We start from the raw sequence: 22,400 nt of genomic DNA on the forward strand, positions 1-22,400 counted from the left end.
CCATTGGATAAGGGGGAAGATCAATACCTTCAGCTTCCCAAGTTCAAACTGAAACAAGGAAGTGCTCGTGGGCTGTAGGAAAACCGCTGGAAACACTTTGGTATTGGGCTCCACCTGGAAACCAAAACAGATTGAGAATTTAAAAAACCGCAGATGGCTAAGTCACTGAGGGTTTTAATCAACACCCCCTTTCTAACCTTAGCTGAAAGAGGACAGCTGGCCAGTAGGTCCTTCTCTCCTGCTCAGAAATTCTGAGACCTGGTGCATACCAGTAGTGACTGTCACTGCACCCCACCTTAGTCACTCTCTCACTTGGGACTGAATCATCTCACGTTCTTTCATTTTCTCCGTTAACTGCAGCCAACAGCTTTCTCCAGGGCTTGGGGGGAAGGTCACATGTGGGGAGCTACCAATGTGCCCCCAAAGGCAATCGCTGTGAGTGGTCAGGGAACCATGTGATGTCCTGGCTCTTCACAGAGCATGGAGACGCCTGGCATGCAGGAAACCCTGAGTGCCAGGCATTTCCTGCGTGCCATTATCCACCACTCCTACCCGCAGAAAGTGATCACGGAGGGTCGTGCAAGGACTTCAGTGTCATTTAGGAAGGCAAACAGACGTTGATCAAACGAGCCCAAGGGATGTCTTAGGACCAGGCTTCTCAACCTCAGCACTGTTGACATTTTTGGCTGCATAACTCCCTGTTCTAAGGGGTGTCCCGGGCATTGCAGGATATTTTGCGCCATCCCTGGCCCACACCCAGAAGATGTCAGTAGTACTTTCCACCCCCACCATCAAGACAGCTAAAACAAAGTCTCTGAAGATTGCCACATGTCCCGTAGAGGGAAAATCACCCCTGGTTGAGAACTGCTGGTTTACAGGCAGGTGTTTCCCTGGAATAACACAAGGCAGCTCTGCTTCCAGAGCCTGTCTACTTTTCTTTTCTTTTCTTTTTTTTTTTTTTAAGATTTTATTTACTTATTTGAGAGAGAGATAGTGAGAGAGGAGAAGGTCAGAGGGAGAAGCAGACTCCCCGAGGAGCTGGGAGACTGATGTGGGATTAGATCCCAGGACTCCAGGATCATGACCTGAGCCAAAGGCAGTGGCTTAACCAACTGAGCCACCCAGGTGCCCAAGCCTGTCTCCTTTTCTTAAAACCTCTTCGTTTTACTTGGATCCTCTGGACTTCTCTCCACCCTCCTTCCCACTCTTGATTCTAGCTCCTACATTAAATAGTGTGGGATTCACTGACTGTCTTGTAGCTGTCACTTACATGAAGGGTGTGGATTTATTTATGATAGCAGGGACTCCATTTATCACTTGCCCACTGGACTAGGAAGACCATGGAAGAAGCAAAAGGATTTTAATTCTACCCACCAAAGTCCTTTGCCTTCAAGTCAATTCAGACATTAGGAATTTCTTGCAAGTCTCTTGCAGTTAGGGGATGGTGGATAGCATGGACATACCCTAAGGTGGTCCCCAGGGAGCCACTCTCTTGTACAGCCCCCTCCCCTAGAACCTGTGTCTTGTTTCTAGCAAATAGGATATAGCAAAGGTATAGAAATTGTTACTCCCTTGGTTTGGCGACAGTATAAAAGATTATATGTCAGCAGACTACAGAGAGGGTTCTCCACCTGGCTTTGGAGAAGGAAGCTACCCTGTTGTAACAGGGCCTGTGAAAGGCCACGTGAGGGGAAATTTCAGGGGGTATCATGGGATTGAGGATGCCCCTGGATGCAGCCATCAAAAAATGGAGGCTGAAACCTACAAACGCAAGCAACTGAATTCTGCTAACAACCACATGAGCTCAGAAAAGGACCTTGAGCTTTGGAAAAGAATTTGGCCTGGCTGACATCTTGTTTATAGCCTTATGAAACAGAGTCAAGGTCCCAGCTGGGCTATGTCTCCACTCCCGACCCATGGAAACTGTAGATCATCAGGGTGTGCCGTTTTAAGTCACTACCTTGGTCATTCCTTACGTAGTCATAGAAAATGAATAAAGAGGTTTCTTTTGGTCAGAGTATTTGGTTACAGGCCTCCTTTTAATAAGGCATTTCTTCAATGCCTTTAGACCCAAGGTTTATAAAAAACACACATTTTCATGGCTGTAAGTGACTTACGAGACTACATGGTCTAGTGCTCTAACTCGCTCATGATGAAACAGGTCGTCAGACTGGTTAAAGTAGACTTGCGCTCAGCACACAGTGAACGCTCCCGATACGCTGGGGCTCATGTGCTAAGTATAAACACTCGGTTTATGCCTGATGCTTCGGGTATCCATGGATCATATGAAGGCATAAATGCCCACGAAACCCAAATGTGGCGGTGGGGCTTTTAGAACTTCCTGGCAATGTCTGAAATAAGCTTTGTAAAGGACATTTAATGAACAGTGATTTAGTACCTATTATCTATCCCCTTTGTGCCGGACCTTGAGTTTGCAGCAGGGAGAGACAGAAATAGGAAATTTTGATTCAATACATCCTACGTGGGCCCCGATTTCTCAGAAATCTGATAAGCAACATCCAGAAGAACTAGCGATGCTCAAGTCACTGTAAGCTTCAGGAAGCAGAGCTCTGGTGGCTGGGACATTTCCTATGGACCAGCAAGAAGTCCACAAATCTGATCTCATGGGGACAAAAAAATGCATTAAAGCCCAAAGGTTTTCTATGCTGAATGAAGTCACACTAGTACTGGGACCTATAGGCTAAAGAGGGTGGTGTATTTTCAGTTCCCTCAGGACTGGTCCCTACAAACTTCATATACCACTCAGCCAAATGCTAGGGCCTTCCGCAAACTCCCTGGCAAAGCGGAGGGGCTTTGAAAGCATTAGATGCCCGGGGGTGAGTTTATTTCTACCATGCCCAGTATATTCCCACCATGATGAGCAACGGAACTTTATCTTCAACCACTTAAAAAAGAAGAACACACAAGTGTGGGCTTATGATAGGTGTAGAGGAGGATAAAAATGGCAGCTGGGGTGTAAAAACAGAATCCTCGGTGGCCTTCTTGACCTCCGGGGTTATTCCTGGGATTGTCTATGGTATGTGGCAAAAGGAATTCTGTAGATAGAAGTAAGGCTCCTAACCAGTTGACCTTAAAATGGAGAGATTATCCTTGTGGGCCTAATCTAATCACAGGAACCCTTACAAAGCAAGTGTTCTCTCTTGTTGGGGCAGAAAGTGAAGTCAGGTTGATTAAAGAATGAGAAGAGCACCTGCTCTCCTCGGCTTTGAAGATCGAAGGGGCCGCTTGAGAAGGCATGTGGGCACCTCTGGGAGCAGAGAGATAAGGCAAGGAAAAAGGCAGGCAAGGAAAAACAGTCCTCAAGCCACAGCCTACAACCACACTGGATCCTGACAACAACCTGAATGGGCTTGGAATACATTCCTCCCAGAGCCTCCAGAGAGAGGCAGTTTGGCCCCGTGGAGGTCTTGATTTTGGCCTGGTGAGAACCTGAGTGAAGAACCCAAACTTCCAGGGCTGTGAAATAACAAATGTATTGGTTTTAAGCTGCTAATTTTGTGGTAAATTGTTAAGCAGCAAGTAAGACACAGAAATGGTGGCTTCCCAGCCAGGCTGGCTAGTCTGGCAACAAATACTTCACATGCGCGTCTTGGGTGCCACGTTCCAGTTCAGGTACGGGGATGGCTACTGACCAGAGCGCTGGCCTCTGGATGGGGAACTTCCGTTGTCATGAGAGCAGGGGCCTAGATCTGAGTCTGCCGGGAAGTGCCTTGGGGTTTTTCCCTTTTGCATTTAAGGTACCTTTTTCTCACTGGCTGATCTCTTTTGACTTGGCAATAATAGACATTCTGTTTCTGATCACGTGTGAAGGTCAGGGCACAGGAACTGGCCTGAATTGAAAGATAACCCCTCTCGTCGATTGGAGCCTTGTAGCGGGCTCTGTCCTCGGAGCACTGTGGCCAGGGTGGCCAAGAACCGAGGAGGAGCTCTTCAACACACGTTTTATTTCTCATTTCTCCCATGATTACATTAAGTGCGACAAAAAAGCTTTCAAATTGCATGGCTGTTATTTAACGGGGTGGGGGGGGATGTTCCAGCAACGCCATCTGAGAGAATCCTCCACTCATTATTTTGGTTACTGGTCTTCCTGAATAGAAAGCCAGCATATAAATATTGCTGCCCTGCTCCTCTTGAGATAATTGAAAAATGAAAATGGCCACAGCTGCAGAATAACAATCACCCCACGGCCAGGGGGACCAGCTGCGCCGCTGGACGGGGCAGGGTCTCACCTGGAATGGCAAGGGGGGCTGGCCGGGTGTGAGCCGCCTCCTGGGGGTTCCCGTGCTGAGCCCTGGCACCCTCCAATCCCCTTCAATGGTGCCCCTGAGCAGAGACAGCAGGATTTACACGCATGCAGTGGTGGGAGGCATCTCAGGTCTGTCAGTGCCAGCGTGCCGCTCAGAGACTACAGTGGACCAGCCCCACGTCACCCAGCAGCTGCCCCGAAAGCCGGGTGCAAACAGCCACGGTGTCCTGCTCCCTGTTGTGACATTTCCTCAACAGCACGGGCTCTTCCCAGAGGCAAGCATCTCTGCAGCTGCCAAGGCCCTGTCTTCTTTCTTTCTTTCTTTCTTTCTTCAGTCAGGTCCCTCCGAAGCCTGGCTGGCCTTCCGAGTTATTAGATGCTTCAGAGCTCTCTGTGGCTCGGGGAGGACCCTTCAGTCAAACTCATTTCAAAAGTTAATGGGAAAAAGCTAATGGATTCTGAAGGACGGCAGTAATGTATATAAGCATATTCTCGGGGGCTCGGGGGCGGAATCATGAGAAAGTACTAAAGACCAATAGTTTACTTTCCACCGTGAAGCCTGGTTTCCGCAAAGGTCTCCTGCTGGGTGCGGCCAGTTGGGCCCCCTGCGGCTGGACCAGCCTGCTGAGTGGTGTGGAAGGTGCCACTCTTTCCTGGGGGGATGGGGAGGGGCTGGAGAGGTGGCATCTGCCCCCATGCCGGCACGCTGTCCCCGGACCCCAGGAAGGGTTTGGTCCATCTGTTCTTGGTCACCAAACAATTCAAATCTGGGGCTGCTACTTTACCTCTCCCCTCTAGATGCCATCTCTCCAACCACAGGCCAGACAAAGGCTGCCAAGAGGCTTTTCGGCTGGAGGCTGGACATGGGGCTAACTGTAGAACCTGGGGTTTTATCCATTTACACAGTAGTGGGATGCTTTTTATCTGCTGGAGTTAGCTAAACTGCCTTTAACGCTACGAGTTACTATTCTGGTCAGAAACCTCCAAATGCTCCTCAATTCCCATCAATACCTCCTTATCTTTCCAGATAAATTTCTCACCACTAACCAGAGAGGCCCCCTACTAGGCTGGCCATTGTTCCTCAAATATACCCTGTGCTTCTTTATTTCCATGAAGAATGAAGATACCTCCTGTGCCATTCTTTCAACCTTAGTATACTTCCCCTTGGTCTCATGGAAGAATTCTTTTTTTGCTTCAAAATCAAGGCTTCTCTGTAACGAACATTTCCCTAACCACTCTCGATGGAGCTGAGCTCTTTCCTCTCTGAACCCGGATGACACGCTCCATGTATCTCCATTCTACCCTGGGAGTGTCAAGAAAGTTTAACATAGAAATTTAATTCTTTAATTTAGCCTTTTCCAGATGTGCTTTGTAGAAAACAAGACTTACAGAAAACTACTATTGTTAAGTTAAAAAAAATACTATTCTTGGTTAAGTATTAAGAGAAATGCTTGGTTTCTTTCTAAAGTATTTTTTGAAGTTCTCCTGTGCTAATGTTCATTGCCAGTGTCAGAAAGAGGATATAATATGTGGTATTTCCCAAGTTTACCTGGCCATCAAGCCTGAAAATCCTGCCTCAAAGAGTAAACCTTCTTGTGGTTAATGATGAGTGAACCTACATGCGTGCAATTGACGGTTTTCCCAAGTAGTTCTATCAGAGCTCACAGTCAATGAAACAGAGAAACATCATTTACATAAATGCATTTTTAAAAGATCCTGTAAGGAATTCATAAGGAATGAGAATCACCTTTTTGCCAAAGGAATGCACCCTGGCACATTAGTCATTTTTTATGAGTCTCTATTTTGAGCACAGAAGTTTCTTAAAGCAAGGAGTATCTCTGCTCACATTTTAGATCTTGCATCCTGTGTGGTACAGGTAACATGAAAGCTGCCTAAGAAATGTTTACGGAATAAATCAATCACTTTTCAGAGACCATCACAAAAAGAAAAGACTTCTTATCTGATCAGTCAATAAATAATGACACTTTCCCCCATTTTCTCTTTGTAAAAATGAAATCGTTTTTGTTCTTGTTTCTTTTCCTTGATGGCTTACGAACCACGTGGGCTCATCAACCCCCCCAGGCTGTGGTGGGAATGTTGAACCTGGAAAATGAGGAGCACAGCCGTAAACACACAGGCTGGGGACACTGCTGGCTTGAACCCAGAGCCACCCTTACCTGGTAGCAGGTGCCGAGTTCTCTCCCATTGGCGGAAAAAGACAACATGCCCATTGCCAGATCCACGAGGCAGCCGATCTCCAGGTCCACGTTGCTTCGACTTGATCTTTGGGAAGTGGCCACAATATCCCCACCCCAGACCATGTAGCAGTTGCTGCGTTTCACACTAGAAGCCAAAGAGAGGAAGAGGCACAGAATCCGGACTGGGACGGTATACAGTCAAAGCCCAAGGAAATGCCCCAGAAACCTTCTGATGAAGTTTTCCAGTCAGCCCCCAACAATTTTTTTTCTTAAATAAATTCATCCAGCTTCAACCCAATTTTCTCGGGCATGACCACTCAATTCAGGGATGTGGCAATCTAGCAAGATACTTTCCTCCAAAGAACATACTGTTCAGGTACCTGTCTCCTGGCTCTGTGTCAGTTCCCCTTTTGGAAAGCAATCATGGGCATGGTTTATTCCCACCTCAGAGACAGGAGATGGAGGTACAGAGAGGACAGCCACCACAGGCTGTTTTATACAGGGATTCGGCATAAAAGGCAGGAACAAAAATCTGCATCAGGGAAAAAGGCTGTGATATCCTTGAAAACTCAGGCCCCCATCCTGAGGATGGCAGGCTTGGACACACTTGCAAAGTAGGTCACAAGTGGTCTCTAAGGCCCAACTACCTCCTTGACCCACAAAACCTGGCCCTCCCCTGGGATTTCTGCTCCCTGCACTCTTCAGTAACTAGTAACTAGTAACAGCTAGGGTGCATTTCTCAGCTGGCTGTCTCCCTCTCCCCACAGCGTAAACTCCATTATCGGTATTCATATTTAAAAGCCAAGAGCAAACCCAAACAGCCACAGAGGCTCCAAAGCCTGATTCCTCAACTGAAGACTGCAAATCCCAGGTGGGCTTTGGAGAAGTGGCATGGGGGCAGAGGTGATTCTCAGAGCCCACTGCCATGACTGTGGGCAAGAGAGAGACAATCTGGTTCCCTCCTAAGGCTTTAATGCAGCTTCAACATCCTAAAGTCAATCAGATTTGACCTCAGAAAGTTAAAGGTTTGATTAGAATTCTCCAAGGTTCTTTCCAGCTCTCAATGTATAAAACCTCCCCCCTCCCCGCCCCGAGACCAGAAATGTGCTTTGTAAGCCTATGTTCACCTCCTTTCCCACTCTCTCCTTTGGGGTACCAGTTGGGCTAGTTTCTCAATGTGAATGCCCCTCAGGCCGGGCTGGTGCAAAATGCCCCTTCCAAAGAGTGACAGCCACTGCTAGATTGCCATAAAGATTAAACTGTAGCCACACTATTCCTGCCTTTTAGTGATGAGAGTACTAGGTCCATGGATGCCTACTGTCGAATTCAATTCCTAAAATCGAAGCTGTGGGAATGGAAAGTGCCATGCTTTAGTCATGTTTTAAAGATCCAAATTTGAAATGCCTCCAAACATCTGAAAATCGATCCTGTATTTATTTCTTATTATGAGAGACAAAGAACTAAGAACTACTGAGTACCTCCTACCTCCTGGGTCTTGTTCTAGATGCTAACCTGTCGGTTTTCAAAATAAATGTGATCCGATAAATGCTCCGAGAAATCAAGTAATCTGACTGGTGTGGCGGAGCCAGCAAACTCGAGCAATAAACCCAGTTGGGATAGACACAGCTACCTTTGGTTCTTCTGGCTAAAGAGCAAAGTCTTTTGACTGCTTTTGCCTGCTTCCTTTCTAGCCCAACAAGACACGGGATGTTGTTTATAGCATCTATTCTGGGTCTTGCAATAAGACTTTTAGGAGTGGTAATAAGAGTAATGCTTATTCAGTGCCTGGATCAAGGCACTACTTCAGGCATTTTTCTATGCATTATCTCATTTAATCCTAATATCACTCTAGGAGACTGGATCTATCATCCTCATTTTTTTTTTTAAAGATTTTATTTATTTATTTGACAGACAGAGATCACAAGTAGGCAGAGGCAGGCAGAGAGAGAGAGGGGAAAGCAGGCTCCCCATTGAGCAGAGAGCCCCATGCGGGGCTCGATCCCAGGACCCTGGGGTCATGACCCGAGCCGAAAGCAGAGGCCTATATCATCCTCATTTTATAGATGAGTAAACTGAGGCCCAGGAAGGTTAAGTGGTCCAAAGTCCCACCTTTTGTAAATTCTGGAACCCAGTTTAAAGCCCAGGCAGTTTGCTTCTAGAGTCTGCTCTTCACCACCTGCCCACAGTGGTTCCGCATGACACAGCGATGCGTGGGGACCTCTCTGGCCACCAGTCTTTGATGAACCAGGACCATTGAAAGGACATCGGCTACAAAACGTTCCTGAATTTGTAGGGATAAAGACCAGCTTGGGAGACAACTTATTACACTAGAATACATGTCTGTTTGGGAAACACTCTTTTAAGTCTCACTTGGATGGACACAAAGCCTGGTCTCCTGGGTCTCTTTGGGGCACAGCTGACCAGAGATTCTTTCTCTGGTGGCAATCCCCTCCCAACCTCTTCCCAACTCAGTGGACCAGTGGGAAGCCATGGGTATACCTAAAATATGCTTTCCCACAAGATCCCTAATTTCTATCAGTGGTTATTATTCATGAGTCTGCTGTTTCTCTTTTATGTTTCTTTATGCCTTTAGACACCTTATATCCTTAGGATGAGGAGTTTGGAGTCGATGAGTGGCTATGTGATGTGGTTCATCTTTTCATTTCTTCTGAATTAACTTCTTTTAGGCACCCAGGGATATTTCTCTGTCTCATTTTGATGTTGTCAAAACTGGGGCTTACCCAGAACTCAGAGAGATGTGTCTGAGAGGGAGCACAGTGTCCCAATTGTCCATTAGCCTCTCCCACCCATGGGTCATGTTTTACACATGTGATGAAATTAGCCTAGATTTTCACTAATAACATTTCTGCCACAGTATTCCCTGTTTGGTGAGGGATTCTTAAACCTGTGCCTCACTTTTCCTTTTTCATAGACATGGGGATGTTTCCTTCTTTCGGGATATTGGGTGGAAGGAGAAATAAGACAGCTGGGGGGTGGGAGGAAGTGAGGAGCCTGGTGGCTGACCCTGGCCACTGGGAGACCCCCTTACCTTTCATGGACCCGGCCTCTTTCATCCCCTAGAGTGACAGTCACCGTGCAGTTTTTATTCAGGTCGAACTTTTCACTGTATAAGTGATAGTCTGGTGTCACCCATCCGACCCAGACGCAGGAGGGGTCCTGTCCAGCAAAGATGCGGATTGCATAGTAGCACTGCTGGGGAGAGACCACAGAAGGAAGTGAATGGTCCCCAGCTGCTGGGGGGGTGGGGGCGGCAAAATTGATAGAAACAGTACAGAAGCCCACTTGGCTCTCTTTCCGCAACAAGTACACACAGCTCTAGAGCTGAACGGTGCTGCACCCCAGACTTAGGATGGGCTGACTAGAGAATCTGGCTTCCTTATTCTTCCCTTTTCTATGGTGCATTAACACTGAGACAATCTAGCACTTAATCTATCACCGTTTGCACCCAGAGATGCTACTGATGAAATCAGGGGAGCTGCCGTTCAGAACGGTCAGGACAGAACCTCACCCTCTCCTAGGCGCACACGGCCCTTGTCCTCAGAGACAGGACAGGGGGACTCCTGCTATACTTTCCACTTCTATAGGGAAGGACAAAGTGTTTGTGTTGTTGTTTTTGGAAAGTCATGAAAAAGACACTGCAAAAGAAAAAGCCCACAACGTCTGTGGCTTGGGGGCAGGCTGGGTTGAGAACTGCAGGAATTCTTGGCGGGCGCTGTTACGATCTGTGCGGTGTCCCACCACGCCATGCTAATAGCTAAAGCACTTGACCTCAGGGACCACTTCACCGTTTTCTTTATGAAATCGAGCACATCTATTCTCAATGAAGTTACTTTTATGTGTAGTCTGTTGTGTTTTGTTGATTGGGAGATGAGAGTCAGCCGGACAAACTGGGGCTTGAATCTTGCCACTGGCAGCTGTTAATTGTATGACCTTGGACAGGTCATTTGTCCTGTGTTTCAGAGGGCGTCATATTGTCCATCTCGTAGCAACAATGTTATTCCTGATCATGGTTAACCCACCACCTGGGGATTACAGGATAACTTTATAGAAGGGGTAACATGCATTTCTTCCAAAGCCTTTTTTTGGCAGGGGGGCGGTAATTAAAGAAGAATGAGAGAAAGAAAGAAATTAGCAGTGTTGCTTTCTGCCTATTGTCTAGCTAGAGAAAAGGGACAAAAATCAGCTTCCATCATCTGGACTCTTCCCTGCGCCTGCTTCTCACTTGATTGCTTTCAACATTATTCCTGGCACTGCTCAGAGAGATGGGAGAGTTGATTCATAGAAGTTTACATAAAAGAAGAAACAAAAGGACTCTATGAAAGATCCTCCCCCCCACTCCCCGTTCATTCCAATCAGAAAGGCAGAGCTGTTCCCTGTTGACCAATGGGCACAAGTACACAATGGTGCCCAATTAGGAGCTCCAGGTGGAACTTCTGCTTTGTAGTGAATGACTGTCTTCCTTTTCCCCATTTGAGAAATGTCGGAGATGTGTTCTGGAAGCATCAAGATGGATATTAAAAGACACAGTAATTGGCAATTAAACAGGATCTCTAGACAAATCTTTGCTGTAAGAGGCATATTACCAGGCACAACAAAGAATCAAATAATTAAAACCGTAATTGAGCACATTTACTTACCGTTGTAGTATGAGAGAGTATTTCTTGCATCTGTTTCCTGGGGCAGGGGTTGGGGGGGGGAAGATAACCCATGTTTTAGTTATTCAGCTGTAAAGAGAATTCCACAACTCTGACAGGCAGTTGATCTACCTTTAATGACAAAGGCAAGTTTAGAAAATGATTTCCTATACATGAGCGATCCCAACTGGTCTTGGGCATTTGTAATCTGTTACCACAAGCCAAAGTTCTGACTTCCCACTCCTGTCTCTCAGCCCAGCTGGTAAGTCAGAGCTAGGGGGAGGGAGGGAAGATTGAAATCATGTGGGCAGGGACATCTCTGAATACCCTGTCCTGTTCTTTCAAGCAGCTGCACTTGCTTAAAACCATGTACAAAGGGAAAATCTAGAGGAAATCTGGATAAGACAGCTCCAGAGAAGCAGACATACATCAACGATTAGAAATAGACATTAAAGGAAAAGGGGCCTGGGTAGTGGTGGTCGTTAAGCATCTGCCTTTGGCTCAGGTCATGATCCTAGGGTCCTGGGATCGAGCCCTACATCGGGATCTCCGCTCAGCAGGAAGCCTGCTTCTCCCTCTCCCACTCCCTCTGCTTGTGTTCCCTCTCTCACTGTCTCTCTCTGTCAAATAAATAAATAAAATCTTAAAAAAAAAAAAGAAATAGACATTAAAGAAAAACAGCAAGGAACATATTCCTTATCAGGAAAGGAAGAAGTCTGGGTTGGACACTGGCCACAGTTACACAAAGAAGGCAGTATTTGCCTCTAGAGGCTTTGATTTCACACGAAAGCAACGACAATTGTACCCTCTTATGCACTTATATTCCTTTTCCTCCAGAAACATAGGATTTGTAGGCTTCAAGGAGCCTGAGGACCCAGAGGGCTCAAGAAGAGCAGAAAGTTTTCCACTAGACCTGACCCTGTTTGGCTTGACCTGTCTGCTAACTATGAATTGCACCAACACCCACCCCGTGCCTGTGTACGCACACATGCACACACATACGTTCCCGTTTCTTTACCTGACCGAAAGCAGAGAGAACCTGACCCACTTGTGCTCCGGCAAAGCAAGAAACAGAGAGGAAAAGCCAACTTTACAGAACAAAGGAGGAGCACCTGTGAGAGTGGTGCGGGGATGGGGGCGGGGCTTGCCCTCACCTTTTCTGGAAAGCTTCACTGTCCAGGCAGGGGCTGTGGCTGAAGGAGGAGTGGCACTCGACGGGCATGCTCAGGCGGCAGTAGATCATGCTGGCATTACTATTCTGTGTGCCAAACGTCTTGTGGGTCACCTTGAGGCATGGAGGACTGTCCATGGTGCCATCGATCCTCACCACCTGGAAACATCATGGGTCCTTACTTGATACACCTGGGCGCCTGCCTTGACCTTGTCCCTCCTTCCCTCTTTGCTATTCCATGTGTCATGGCTTTCTGTGAACTCTAAAAGTTGTCACCAATGAGAGCCAAACTGTTCCTCTCACTATTACTTGGATCCTCTTCCACAGAAAATAACAGATCTGCCTCTGGCCGAAGAAATGAGAGATTTCAGAACCTGCCCACTGGGTTTTCTGCAAGATCAAGGGTGGAGAACAGGTGTAACAGAGAGGGTGGTATTTGGGTGACACCGTCTGTCATCTGCCGACAATGACCTTTCAGGTCAGGGAGCGAGTGGCTCAAGGAGAAAGTGTTTCCACAGACTTCCATTGTCAGCAGGCAAAAGACTATTTAAGGAAAAAGACCACAGAAAGCCCAAAGCTCTAGGAAAGACATTACGGTACCCTCGGAGAGGTCATCTCCCACCTGGCACATTTCCCAGCCCCATCCCAGTCACAGCCTGAAGGTTGAGGGACCTCTAAATACTGGGGAAATTCCCAGTACCAGGGCACAGCATTGCAAGGGCTGGGGCTGGAGGAGGAAAGAGCAAAGCTGGGTTTTTTAAAATGTCTGTGTGTATGGTGGGGGAGGGGAAGTGAAGTAAGACTTAGACTAATTTTCTTATGGTCTAAGTAACTCCCTACATTCTAGAGAACAGTTCTTATCCTGAGGTCTCTGAGTGTCCTTACCTATTTTTTTTTTTGTGATGTTTATATTTTTCTAACAGGGTCTCCAGATTCCATCAGTTTGTCAAAGGGGTTCCTGACCTCAAAAGTTTATGAGCCAGCTTTCTCAAGTGCTGACCATGTAAGAATTATACAGAGAAGTCTCTACTATTTAAGACTGTGGGAAAAAGGAGAGGACTAAGAGCTGGTGCTTGTTGGGTTTGCACTGGAAGGTGAGTTAAAGGAACTTATGGTCATGTGGAAGCAAGCCACTGGGTCTCATGCTTTAAGGGAGGGGATCTGCCTGACTTTCCATTAGCAGCACCCACCCGCCCTCCATGAACAAAACCATGGTGGGCACTGGAAAACAGTGGTAAGCAGATGTAGAACCAGCACACATATCAGGCTCCTTACAATTTCCTCTAGCTCCCTTCTACAAGATGAGGGTATCATAATCAACTGCTACATGTCAGCTCAAAACGTTGGACGTGGTCCCGCAGAAATATATAGGACCTAAAAGACATCGTGTAATGAGCAAAGAATTAGGTCTGGGACATATCATCTTGAGTACAGGTACTGAAATTTTTCAGGAAAGCAACACGTAAGGTCTTTGGACACTGTACTCATATGGCCACAGCAGAACAGAAACATCTGGAGGAAATACAGTGACCCAAAGGCCCAGGGACTGATCTGCAAGGATGTCTTGGCATGGTGGGTGCCATCTGCAAGGTGCCCCCGAGCTGCCACAGTAAACGTGCCCACAATGACAGCTCGGAGGGCCAGCGAGGCAGTGGCTGGGAGGCAGCCCGGGCACGGACTTTGGTATACAGCTGCCTGTTGACAGGAGCATTAGCAGGAGCTTAGCGCCTTGGCCCACCTGCCCTGCCAGGGCCATCCACAACGTGTAACATTACCTCTATATGGGGATGATCCTTTGGCACGTTGACAAACGTCGGGAGGCGCTTGCTGAACCACATCGCAATGTCCCGGTTCATGTTGACAGCAAAAGGCTCAAAGCCCTCTTGGAGGCCACACATAGTATAAAACTTGAAGGTGCTGGCATCCATCCCGAGATTCATGCGGCCAATCTGATACAGTCCCAGAGAGCAGATGGGCACAAATCCTGCACAAGGGTGAAGAGAGCCTTCTTCAGCCCCCAGAACCATTCCAGGAAGCTGTGAGCAAGTCAGACCTTGGCTTTCTTCACAGCTCTGGGTCCAGGAGGAAAGAGGGGACGCATTCCTTTGTCTGGCACACAGATGCTGTAGGAGGTCACACGGAATCTAAGGCTGCCATTGGTGTCTGGGGAAAAGACCTAACTTTGGTTCAACATGATTTGGGGGAGAAACAATCATCTAAACAAGATTATTCTTAGGGTATAAATACGTATCAGCTGGAAAAGTAAGAGGATAAGTAAAAATTCTTTATCTATGTTTCATTAAAACTGACATTAGGCCCTGGGAAATTTTAAAACACTGCCAAGAACAACACAAGGAGCCTAAAAGAGGACTTGGTACAAACAGCCCAATGTCTCGGCATCTTCCCCTGCGAAATGGGTGATCTAAGGTTCTTCCTGTCTTCCTGTCTTGAGTCTGATTCTGAATGTGCACTCTGCTGGTTTACAAAATACTGTTTACAAACTGCCAGGCCCGAGCCTGCTGTTGTGGGCCCCACCCAGGCAGGAGGTGAGATTCCCCAGCAGAAGCCGTGGGCAGTTCCTCCTACCCTCCTACACTTACGGTCCCTTTCCAGGCTTACTCCCGATTCTCGTCATATTAACAATCTGCCATGCAGAATATTCCAGAGCAGAACTTCAAACTGCTTGCCGTTCTTGTCTGTGGGATATTTATAAATCATAATTGTGGACTGACAGGTCAACAGAGCTGGGAAAGCACTAATTACGGGGTAGTGGTGCGGGAGGCAGGCGTAGGGAGAGTCCTTGGAAGGGGAGGAGGGCTCGGAGGCCCGTGGCTAAAGCAGGGCTGGAGCCGGCACAAACTAAACTGGTGTCACTCCTAAGGCAGGGGTGTTTATTTAAGCGGAAATGTAAAGGCCAACTTCAGGAGAATTTACATTCAACTGTAAGAGCTTTTGTCGGTAGAAACCAGGGACAGAATCCACTCTTCCTAGAGGCAGTGCTGACATGCCAAGGCCTGAGGCACAAAGTTTCAATGTAGGTGAATCACGGAAGTTAAAAGGAAACCGCTCACAGGCTAAGTTGGTTGCTTTCGGAAACTGTCCACTCATTTAGGACGCTGAGACCATTTGGTATCGTCTCAAGTAGTAGAGCTTTAATGAGGGTGATGATCACGCAGCAGCCTCCACTCAGGGGTGCTGAGGGCTGAGAGTAGGGGGTGGCCCGGCCCTCGGGCAGGTGCATGGACAGCTCAGATAAGCACCCCATCATGCAACCTCCAGAGTGGCACTATGCGTCTGGCAGTTTTGTGCCAGGGACCGTGATAGAGGAAACCATCTTCTTTCTGCAGATGTCGATTTTTTGTAAGTAAGGGACCCTTGGAAATCAGATTCCAGTGTGGAATGAGCATTGCCTCTTAGCAATATTTCTTGGGTTCCCATTGGGACAGAGGAACATGCACTAGGAAAAGATGTCAAGGAAGAAAATTATCCTGATCCCAAGGAACTTCTACAAAAAGGGACAAAAACAATAGTGAAGAATGAATGTTCTGCTGGAAGGCATCGCTACTCCCAGGACCGCATTTTGGCCTCTGCTAAAGGGGTTAACACAACCCAGAAAACTGCTACCGTAGTAGCTGTAACTTGGAGCCAAGATCACAAAGCAGGGTCACCCTGATGTGAGCAGAGAAAGGACATCTTAGGAATACTGGTCTTCTCCTGTCTTCTTCTCTATTGACTTGGGTGGTGGAATGCATGAGCAGGAGACACAAAAGCCCGACTTGTGAATAACTCAGGTCACATCAATAACTTCCTAGTCACAGACCACCAGGCGTTGTAAGACACACGTGGAAAAAAAACAGGTAATGTGTGTGGGATGTCTTTTTTCTAAGGGACTTGGGCTCCTCTTCATTCCTAAGCTACCACCAAAGCGAACAGCACTTCACTTAGGACAGAACTGAAGACATGAGGAGCTAATGGACCTGACCAAGGTCATGAGAAGGGCAAGTAACAAAATGGGACAAGATCCCACATCCTCTGACTCACAGACCCCCTGCCAGTCAGTGTGCAAGAGAAGGGATGAATGTTCCAGGGGATGAATGCCCCAGCTTTAAATAGCAGTCACGTCCCGGGCAGAGGACTGCACTCATCAGAGTCAAGTACTATCCCTACAGGACAGCAGCCCTCGCTGCAGGGGAGAGTGGAGCAGAGCCTGAGAGAAGGCACAGCTGCACCAGTCACAGATGGGACAGCCATGGGGGAAAGACTGTCGGACACCTCCTGGGACCGAGTGGGCACAGATGGGACAGGTCAGTAAAACAGCTGAAAAGAAGCTAGATCCAAAGCCTGGTTCAGGAAAGAGAAAACCAAGAAAGGACCAAGAGCAAAGATTAATCCTCCTAAGATACCTTCACTTTCTCCCAGGGAAGACCACTTGATACCTAGATACATTGAATCAGCAGCTCCCTCCAGCTAGTTGAGAGACTGTAGCTCATGATCTTTCCCTCTCTAAAAGTCCTTTCTTTGAGGCATTAAAATTTCATGTAACTTTCTAACGGATAGATAAGGGTGGGGTCAGGGGGACAATAATGATAAACCACATCCGCTAACATTTATCAAGTACATTCTAGGTGTCGGGCACTGGGCTTAGTGCTCTGCAGATCTGGCTCATTGTTATGCCCATGTTACAGAACAGGAAACTGAGGCTTAGCAAGCTGAATTTGCTCAAGGTCTGTCCCCTGGTAAACATGCAGAGCCAGCATGTGAAGAAGGCTGTCAGAGAAGCAGGCCAGAGCAAGCAATGGGGACAAAGGCCAGGATGCTTGCTTTCTAATTCTTACCTACCACGACTTGCTTTGTGAGTTTTTCTTCACTTTCCCTAAGTGTTATGTCCTTGACCAGTTTGCCTCCAGATAAAGCAGTAGGAGGCCCACAAACACAAAGGCCCCTTAGATGAAAAGGGCTACTTCTCAAGTGGCCACATAGCTTCCTGGAATAAATCTGGATAAAAAGATCCATTTGGTAAGGTCACACGGCATTAGAGTGAGCAATGACTCTCTAAACAAGGTTTGCACTTTGCACACAACTCAGTTAACCCTGGCTTCAAATGAAACTGGAAAAGTAAGAGGACAGAAAAATAAAGGGGAAAAGAAATGCTCTTCTCTATATGCAGCCTGTAAGGTACAATAAGCTGACATTATTTTTAAAGATTCATTTATTTACCTGAGAGAGAAAGAGAGAGAGAGAGAGAAAATGAGCAGGAGTGGCAAAGGGTAAAGGAGAGAATCCCAAGCAGACTTCATGCTGAGCACGGAGCCTGATGCAGGCTTGATCCCGTGATCCTGAGATCACAACCCCACCCAAACCAAGAGTCAGACGCTCCACGGACCACACCACCCAGAAGGCCCAGTATGCTGACATTTCTGAAGAGGTTTCTGGAGGAAATTCGCAAATAGCATTATCTTGAACTAAGATGCAAGGAGAGTTCTTGTTCCAAGAAAGGACGGCAAGAGCACAGGCATTTAAATCCCACAGAGGACTCCAGGTTCTGCTCAATCTTGTCTCACAAGGCCCCTTGACTAGTTCTGTGATTAGGAAGAAGGAGAGCCAGGAGGGCCATCTAACTCAGGAGCTCAGCGGGAAAAAGAAACAAAAACTAGTTCCCTAGAAGATCTAAATCAGGGACCTTTTGTTAATCCATTTCAAGCTGTGGAAAGGCTGGAGAGCAGCTCATACCGGTAAAGGAACAACTGTGATCTTGGAGACCAGTGATTAGAGGAGTGCCTGGGACTTTCCCTGGGAGTTTCTGAGAGTCTCACTCCAGTAGCATGTGCTGTCCCCACGCATTTCCTTCTCTCAGTAAACCTCAGGAAGGTGGCTTTCAGAGGCAGCATGTAGGTTGTCATGAGCCTTGTAGCCAATGCTAGAAACCAGGGGTGGTGTGCCTCTGCTCCAGCCGCTTTCGAGAATGGCGGGGGACCCCCGGCACCTGTGTGGTATGCTTGCAGACGGCAGTGACAGCTCCTGCAGGTATGTCTCCTCTGCCGCCTATGGGGGTGCTGCCAGCAGAGCTGGGGGAATCTGTGAAATCCTGCTGAGCCCCCAGAAGAAGCAGTGGGGGAGGCCGTCCCTGCAGACACCAAAGCTACGCCAGAGCAGTTTGTCTCCTGGGGGAGTGCTTGGCAGAGAAGCCACATGGGAGAAAGCCATGCTCCCCTGTCACGTTCTGAGGTCTAACAGGGCGTTCAGAATTGTATCATGAGATGACAACACAGAGAACTGTGATGGTCCCGGCCGGAGATATGAGTAGGGAACAATGATTAGGACAATCCTAATGAGGCAGATAAGGGGTATCAGCTATGATACAGAAGAGGATAGAGACAACCATTTATAAATAACCCAGAGGCAAATAGCCCTGCGTTGGAATGCCTGTCCCTACTCCTTCCCCTGAAGGACTGGAAACTTCCCACCAGCACCAATCCCATTGAGGGAATGGCCTGAATCCAGGCTGAGATGCTGGCCACCAGAACACAAGCCCAAGGGGGATTCTGCTTTGTGGGGGCTACTGTGTACAAAATGCTTTATTTCAACATCTGTTTTTCATAACAGCTCAAGGCAAGAATTATTGTCTCTTTCCACCTTATGCAGAGAGCCAGAGCTAGAGGGCTATTCTAGGCCTCCAGGCTATTGTTACCAAAGAATGGCATGCTGACTTCCTTTCAACTGTCGTTCTGCAGACTCCTGAGCCATCACAGAATGGAAAGAGCCTTCCAGTTATCTTGTTTCTGTATTATTAAAGTGCAATACAATATTACAGCATAATATGTTAACACCATACGGTACAATTCCATTATAAAACAGCTCACTAATAATAGACTTTGTTATTCTGAAGGTCAGATCGTGTCCCCATACACAAAAGGTCTAGCAGGCAGTTCTTTCATTACAACACAGATGATCTCGAAAAGCAAAGTTACCGTAAAACATCCCTCTTCTTTATAGCATTCTGCTCAAACCCTACAATAGCTCCCATGTCCCAGAGTCAAGGCCAAGGGTGCATGGCCCAAGTCTGACAACACAAATTTCTTGAATGAAAAGACTGAGTCTTGGTATTCAAGGCTGTCACCTGCACCTTCCCTATCTTCACAGCCTTGTCTTCCATAAATTCCATAGACAAATCTCCCAGACTCTCACACCCTCTCCTGCCATTTTCCGATTCTACACTATTACTCACACTACTCAAACACTATTATTCTTACTGTAGTTATATGCTCAGACGGGAATACCCTGCTTCTTAAAGGTGGACTTCTCGGAGTCTTTATCTCACATTCAGTTTCAAGCCTGTATTTCTAGAATTTCCTTTCTGTCTTCCTCATTTGCCATTTCTAATCTACTACTTTGTGTTAGGAGTTCTCTTTTCATATTTGTGAGTCATGTAATTTTACAATGAGAAAACGAGCCCCCTCACACTGTTACTGCTTGCATTTATATATACTTTCGACCACTGTTTCTCATGCTTTAATGTGCAAACCACTGGAGTTCAGCAGTGTGGCATGGGGGCCTGAGAGCCTGCATTTCTTACGCTTGGGCCACACTTTGAGCAGCAAGGCTTTGGACTTTACAAAGTTCTTATAATTCTGCACCACATACAAGATTCTTAGCCCTTCCTTCTGTGAGACCAAAGACTCCCAGGGAAGTAACTTCCCTTGGTTCCTACACAGTGGGGCCAAGAGAAGGTCACTGGTCCTTGGACTGCTTTTCCCTTAGGGAGCTACTTTCCTTAGGGATGAGCCTCAATCTTCTAGTCCTTCCTTCTCTTCCTGGCCTCAAGATGAGAGCACTGTGTGTGGTGGGTACTTGGAAGACAGCGGTTTCCTAAGCTCAGTGTCAGAGGGGGCCTTCTATACTGCCCTTCTGTCCTACACATTTCCTCTGCTGTGCCTCTGAGTGACACAGAGGTCATTCTCTCTGCTGGCAACGTCTTTCCACAGGTCTCTGAGACCAGGATTCTTTCTTTAAAACCTTGCTTTTAAACCTTTGCAGAAGGCACGAAAATATGACCCCAACTAGCTTCAGTCATCTTGTCTTTCTAGGAAAAGACACTGACTTGCAACCTCTCTATTTCCCCAAATATGTGGCTTTAAAGTTCTCTTAGAGTACAGTGAGGTATGGATAACAGGTGCCCATAAAAGGCATGAAAGGGATTTATCAAGTTTAAAACTGTAAGTTAAGAATATTTACGTTATTCTATGTTCAGTTACACATATTTCTGCTGCTCTTGCTTAAGTAGTTTTACCTTTTTTAGCTTTCTAAATGAAAATGGTTTCTTTTTGTGGAGTTTCAGAAATTTAGAGCTAACAGGAGCCCTGATCATTCAGAGGGAGAGATGAGGTTAAGCAAAGTCAACCCAAGATGTCACAGGTGGAGGGGGTTAGAAGCAGGGGGAGAGCTCAGGTCACCCAACCCGGAGCACCCTCTTGCCTTCTCAACTACTCCACCTCATCCTCGTCTATAAGGAAGAGAGAGTGGGCCAGCACCAAGCAAAGAGGCGTACGTACAGTGCGTATTAAGTCATTGCCTTAGAACTTTCTAACAGAGAAGGATGTTGGAACTTGTATGGTCCATCTTCTAATTTTCTGGTATAGATGAAGAAAGTAAACCCAGAGAGGTCAAGCCAAGAGTCTCTAGGAGTCACAGAGCTTGTCAGGAGTGAGTCAGCTGACTCACAGTGCAGTGCTCCTTAACTCCTATGCGCGGCCAACCACGTTGGTACGTGATGTAGTTATGCAGACAGGGAAATGAGAAGTACCAACGTCCCCTCGGTGTAGTCAGAGGCAATGGCCCGACTGCCATCTATTCAGGGCCATTAATGAGTGCAACTGTGCTTGGCTTTCCCAGCATGTCTGAATTCAAAATAAATTATATTTCTTTTTTTTTTTTTTTAAAGATTTTATTTATTTATTTGACAGATAGAGATCACAGGTAGGCAGTGAGGCAGGCAGAGAGAGAGAGGAGGAAGCAGGTTCCCTGCTGAGCAGAGAGCCCGATGTGGGGCTCGATCCCAGGACCCTGGGATCATGACCTGAGCCGAAGGCAGAGGCTTTAACCCACTGAGCCACCCAGGCGCCCCAAAATAAATTATATTTCATTCAAGGAACAGCGAAGTCGAACTTTTGTGTCTGAGTGGTTCTCACCAAAGCATCAAGTTCAATTACACAAACAAGCAGAATGACATTTCAAATCAGAATAAAAGGATAATTCTTTAATTCATTGACTTTTCTATTCTCCCAGGGCCTAAGTCCATATGCAATTAGCATTTCCTCTGTAACACTGGGACACCTTAACATGCCAACGTGCAGGGCTGGGAATCCGAGGAGAGCTTCTTAAGCTATCTGGAAGTTCACAAGTTGCATTTATGCTGTCCGTACCAAGTATCACCATGATTTGTCTGGACTCTTCAAAAATGATAGTATGGGGACGCCTGGGTGGCTCAGTTGGTTGAGCAGCTGCCTTCGGCCCAGGTCATGATCCCAGCGTCCTGGGATCGAGTCCCACATCAGACTCCTTGCTTGGCAGGGAGCCTGCTTCTCCCTCTGCCTCTGCCTGCCATTCTGTCTGCCTGTGCTCGCTCTCTCTCCCTCTCTCGCTCTGACAAATAAATAAATAAAATCATTTAAAAAAAATGATAGTATGCCACCAGATTTTCAAATATGCAAAGGATGGTTCATCTTGAGTAAGGAGGTAGATGAGCTCACCCAGCTCTCCCTGGATTTTCCCTCAACTCAGAGCTGGAATGCAGTGGGGGAAGGTGGGAAATTTACCATTCTCAATTTCATAATCAGCGAAGGCGAGTTCAGAGCCTTTGTTGGTGATCAGCAGCTCGCCATTTAGTGTGAAGATCATCGAAGCATCATCCAGGTTAATCATACATCCAACCACGTCTCCTGGCTGCCACGTACGTCCAAAATACCCACTGCCTTGATGCCACCGCTGGCCCTAGGAAACAAGACCGCAGGGTTAGAGGACTGGAGGTCTCAAAAACCCCCAGTCTAGCTGAATAAATGACTCCACGAGCAATTTCTCCTAACTGCGTTTATATATACTTTGGTTTCTACAAG

General features: G+C 47.1%; 1 protein-coding gene across 1 annotated transcript in view; it reads right to left on the bottom strand.

The window, feature by feature from the left end:
• Positions 1-22,400, bottom strand: part of LOC111159558 (ryanodine receptor 3) — a 353,621-nt gene that overhangs the window by 176,970 nt on the left and 154,251 nt on the right. The window contains exons 26-32 of the mRNA XM_022522093.1: positions 22,104-22,278; positions 14,067-14,275; positions 12,275-12,450; positions 11,124-11,160; positions 9,515-9,678; positions 6,445-6,610; positions 28-114 (exon numbers count right to left, since the gene is read on the bottom strand). Of these exons, the coding sequence (XP_022377801.1) occupies positions 28-114; positions 6,445-6,610; positions 9,515-9,678; positions 11,124-11,160; positions 12,275-12,450; positions 14,067-14,275; positions 22,104-22,278 (1,014 nt within the window). The remainder of the gene's footprint in view (positions 1-27; positions 115-6,444; positions 6,611-9,514; positions 9,679-11,123; positions 11,161-12,274; positions 12,451-14,066; positions 14,276-22,103; positions 22,279-22,400) is intronic.

Source organism: Enhydra lutris, unplaced genomic scaffold (assembly GCF_002288905.1).
Source record: "Enhydra lutris kenyoni isolate GAN:26980312 unplaced genomic scaffold, ASM228890v2 scaffoldscaffold4, whole genome shotgun sequence".
In the NCBI taxonomy this organism is placed as follows: Eukaryota; Metazoa; Chordata; class Mammalia; order Carnivora; family Mustelidae; genus Enhydra; species Enhydra lutris.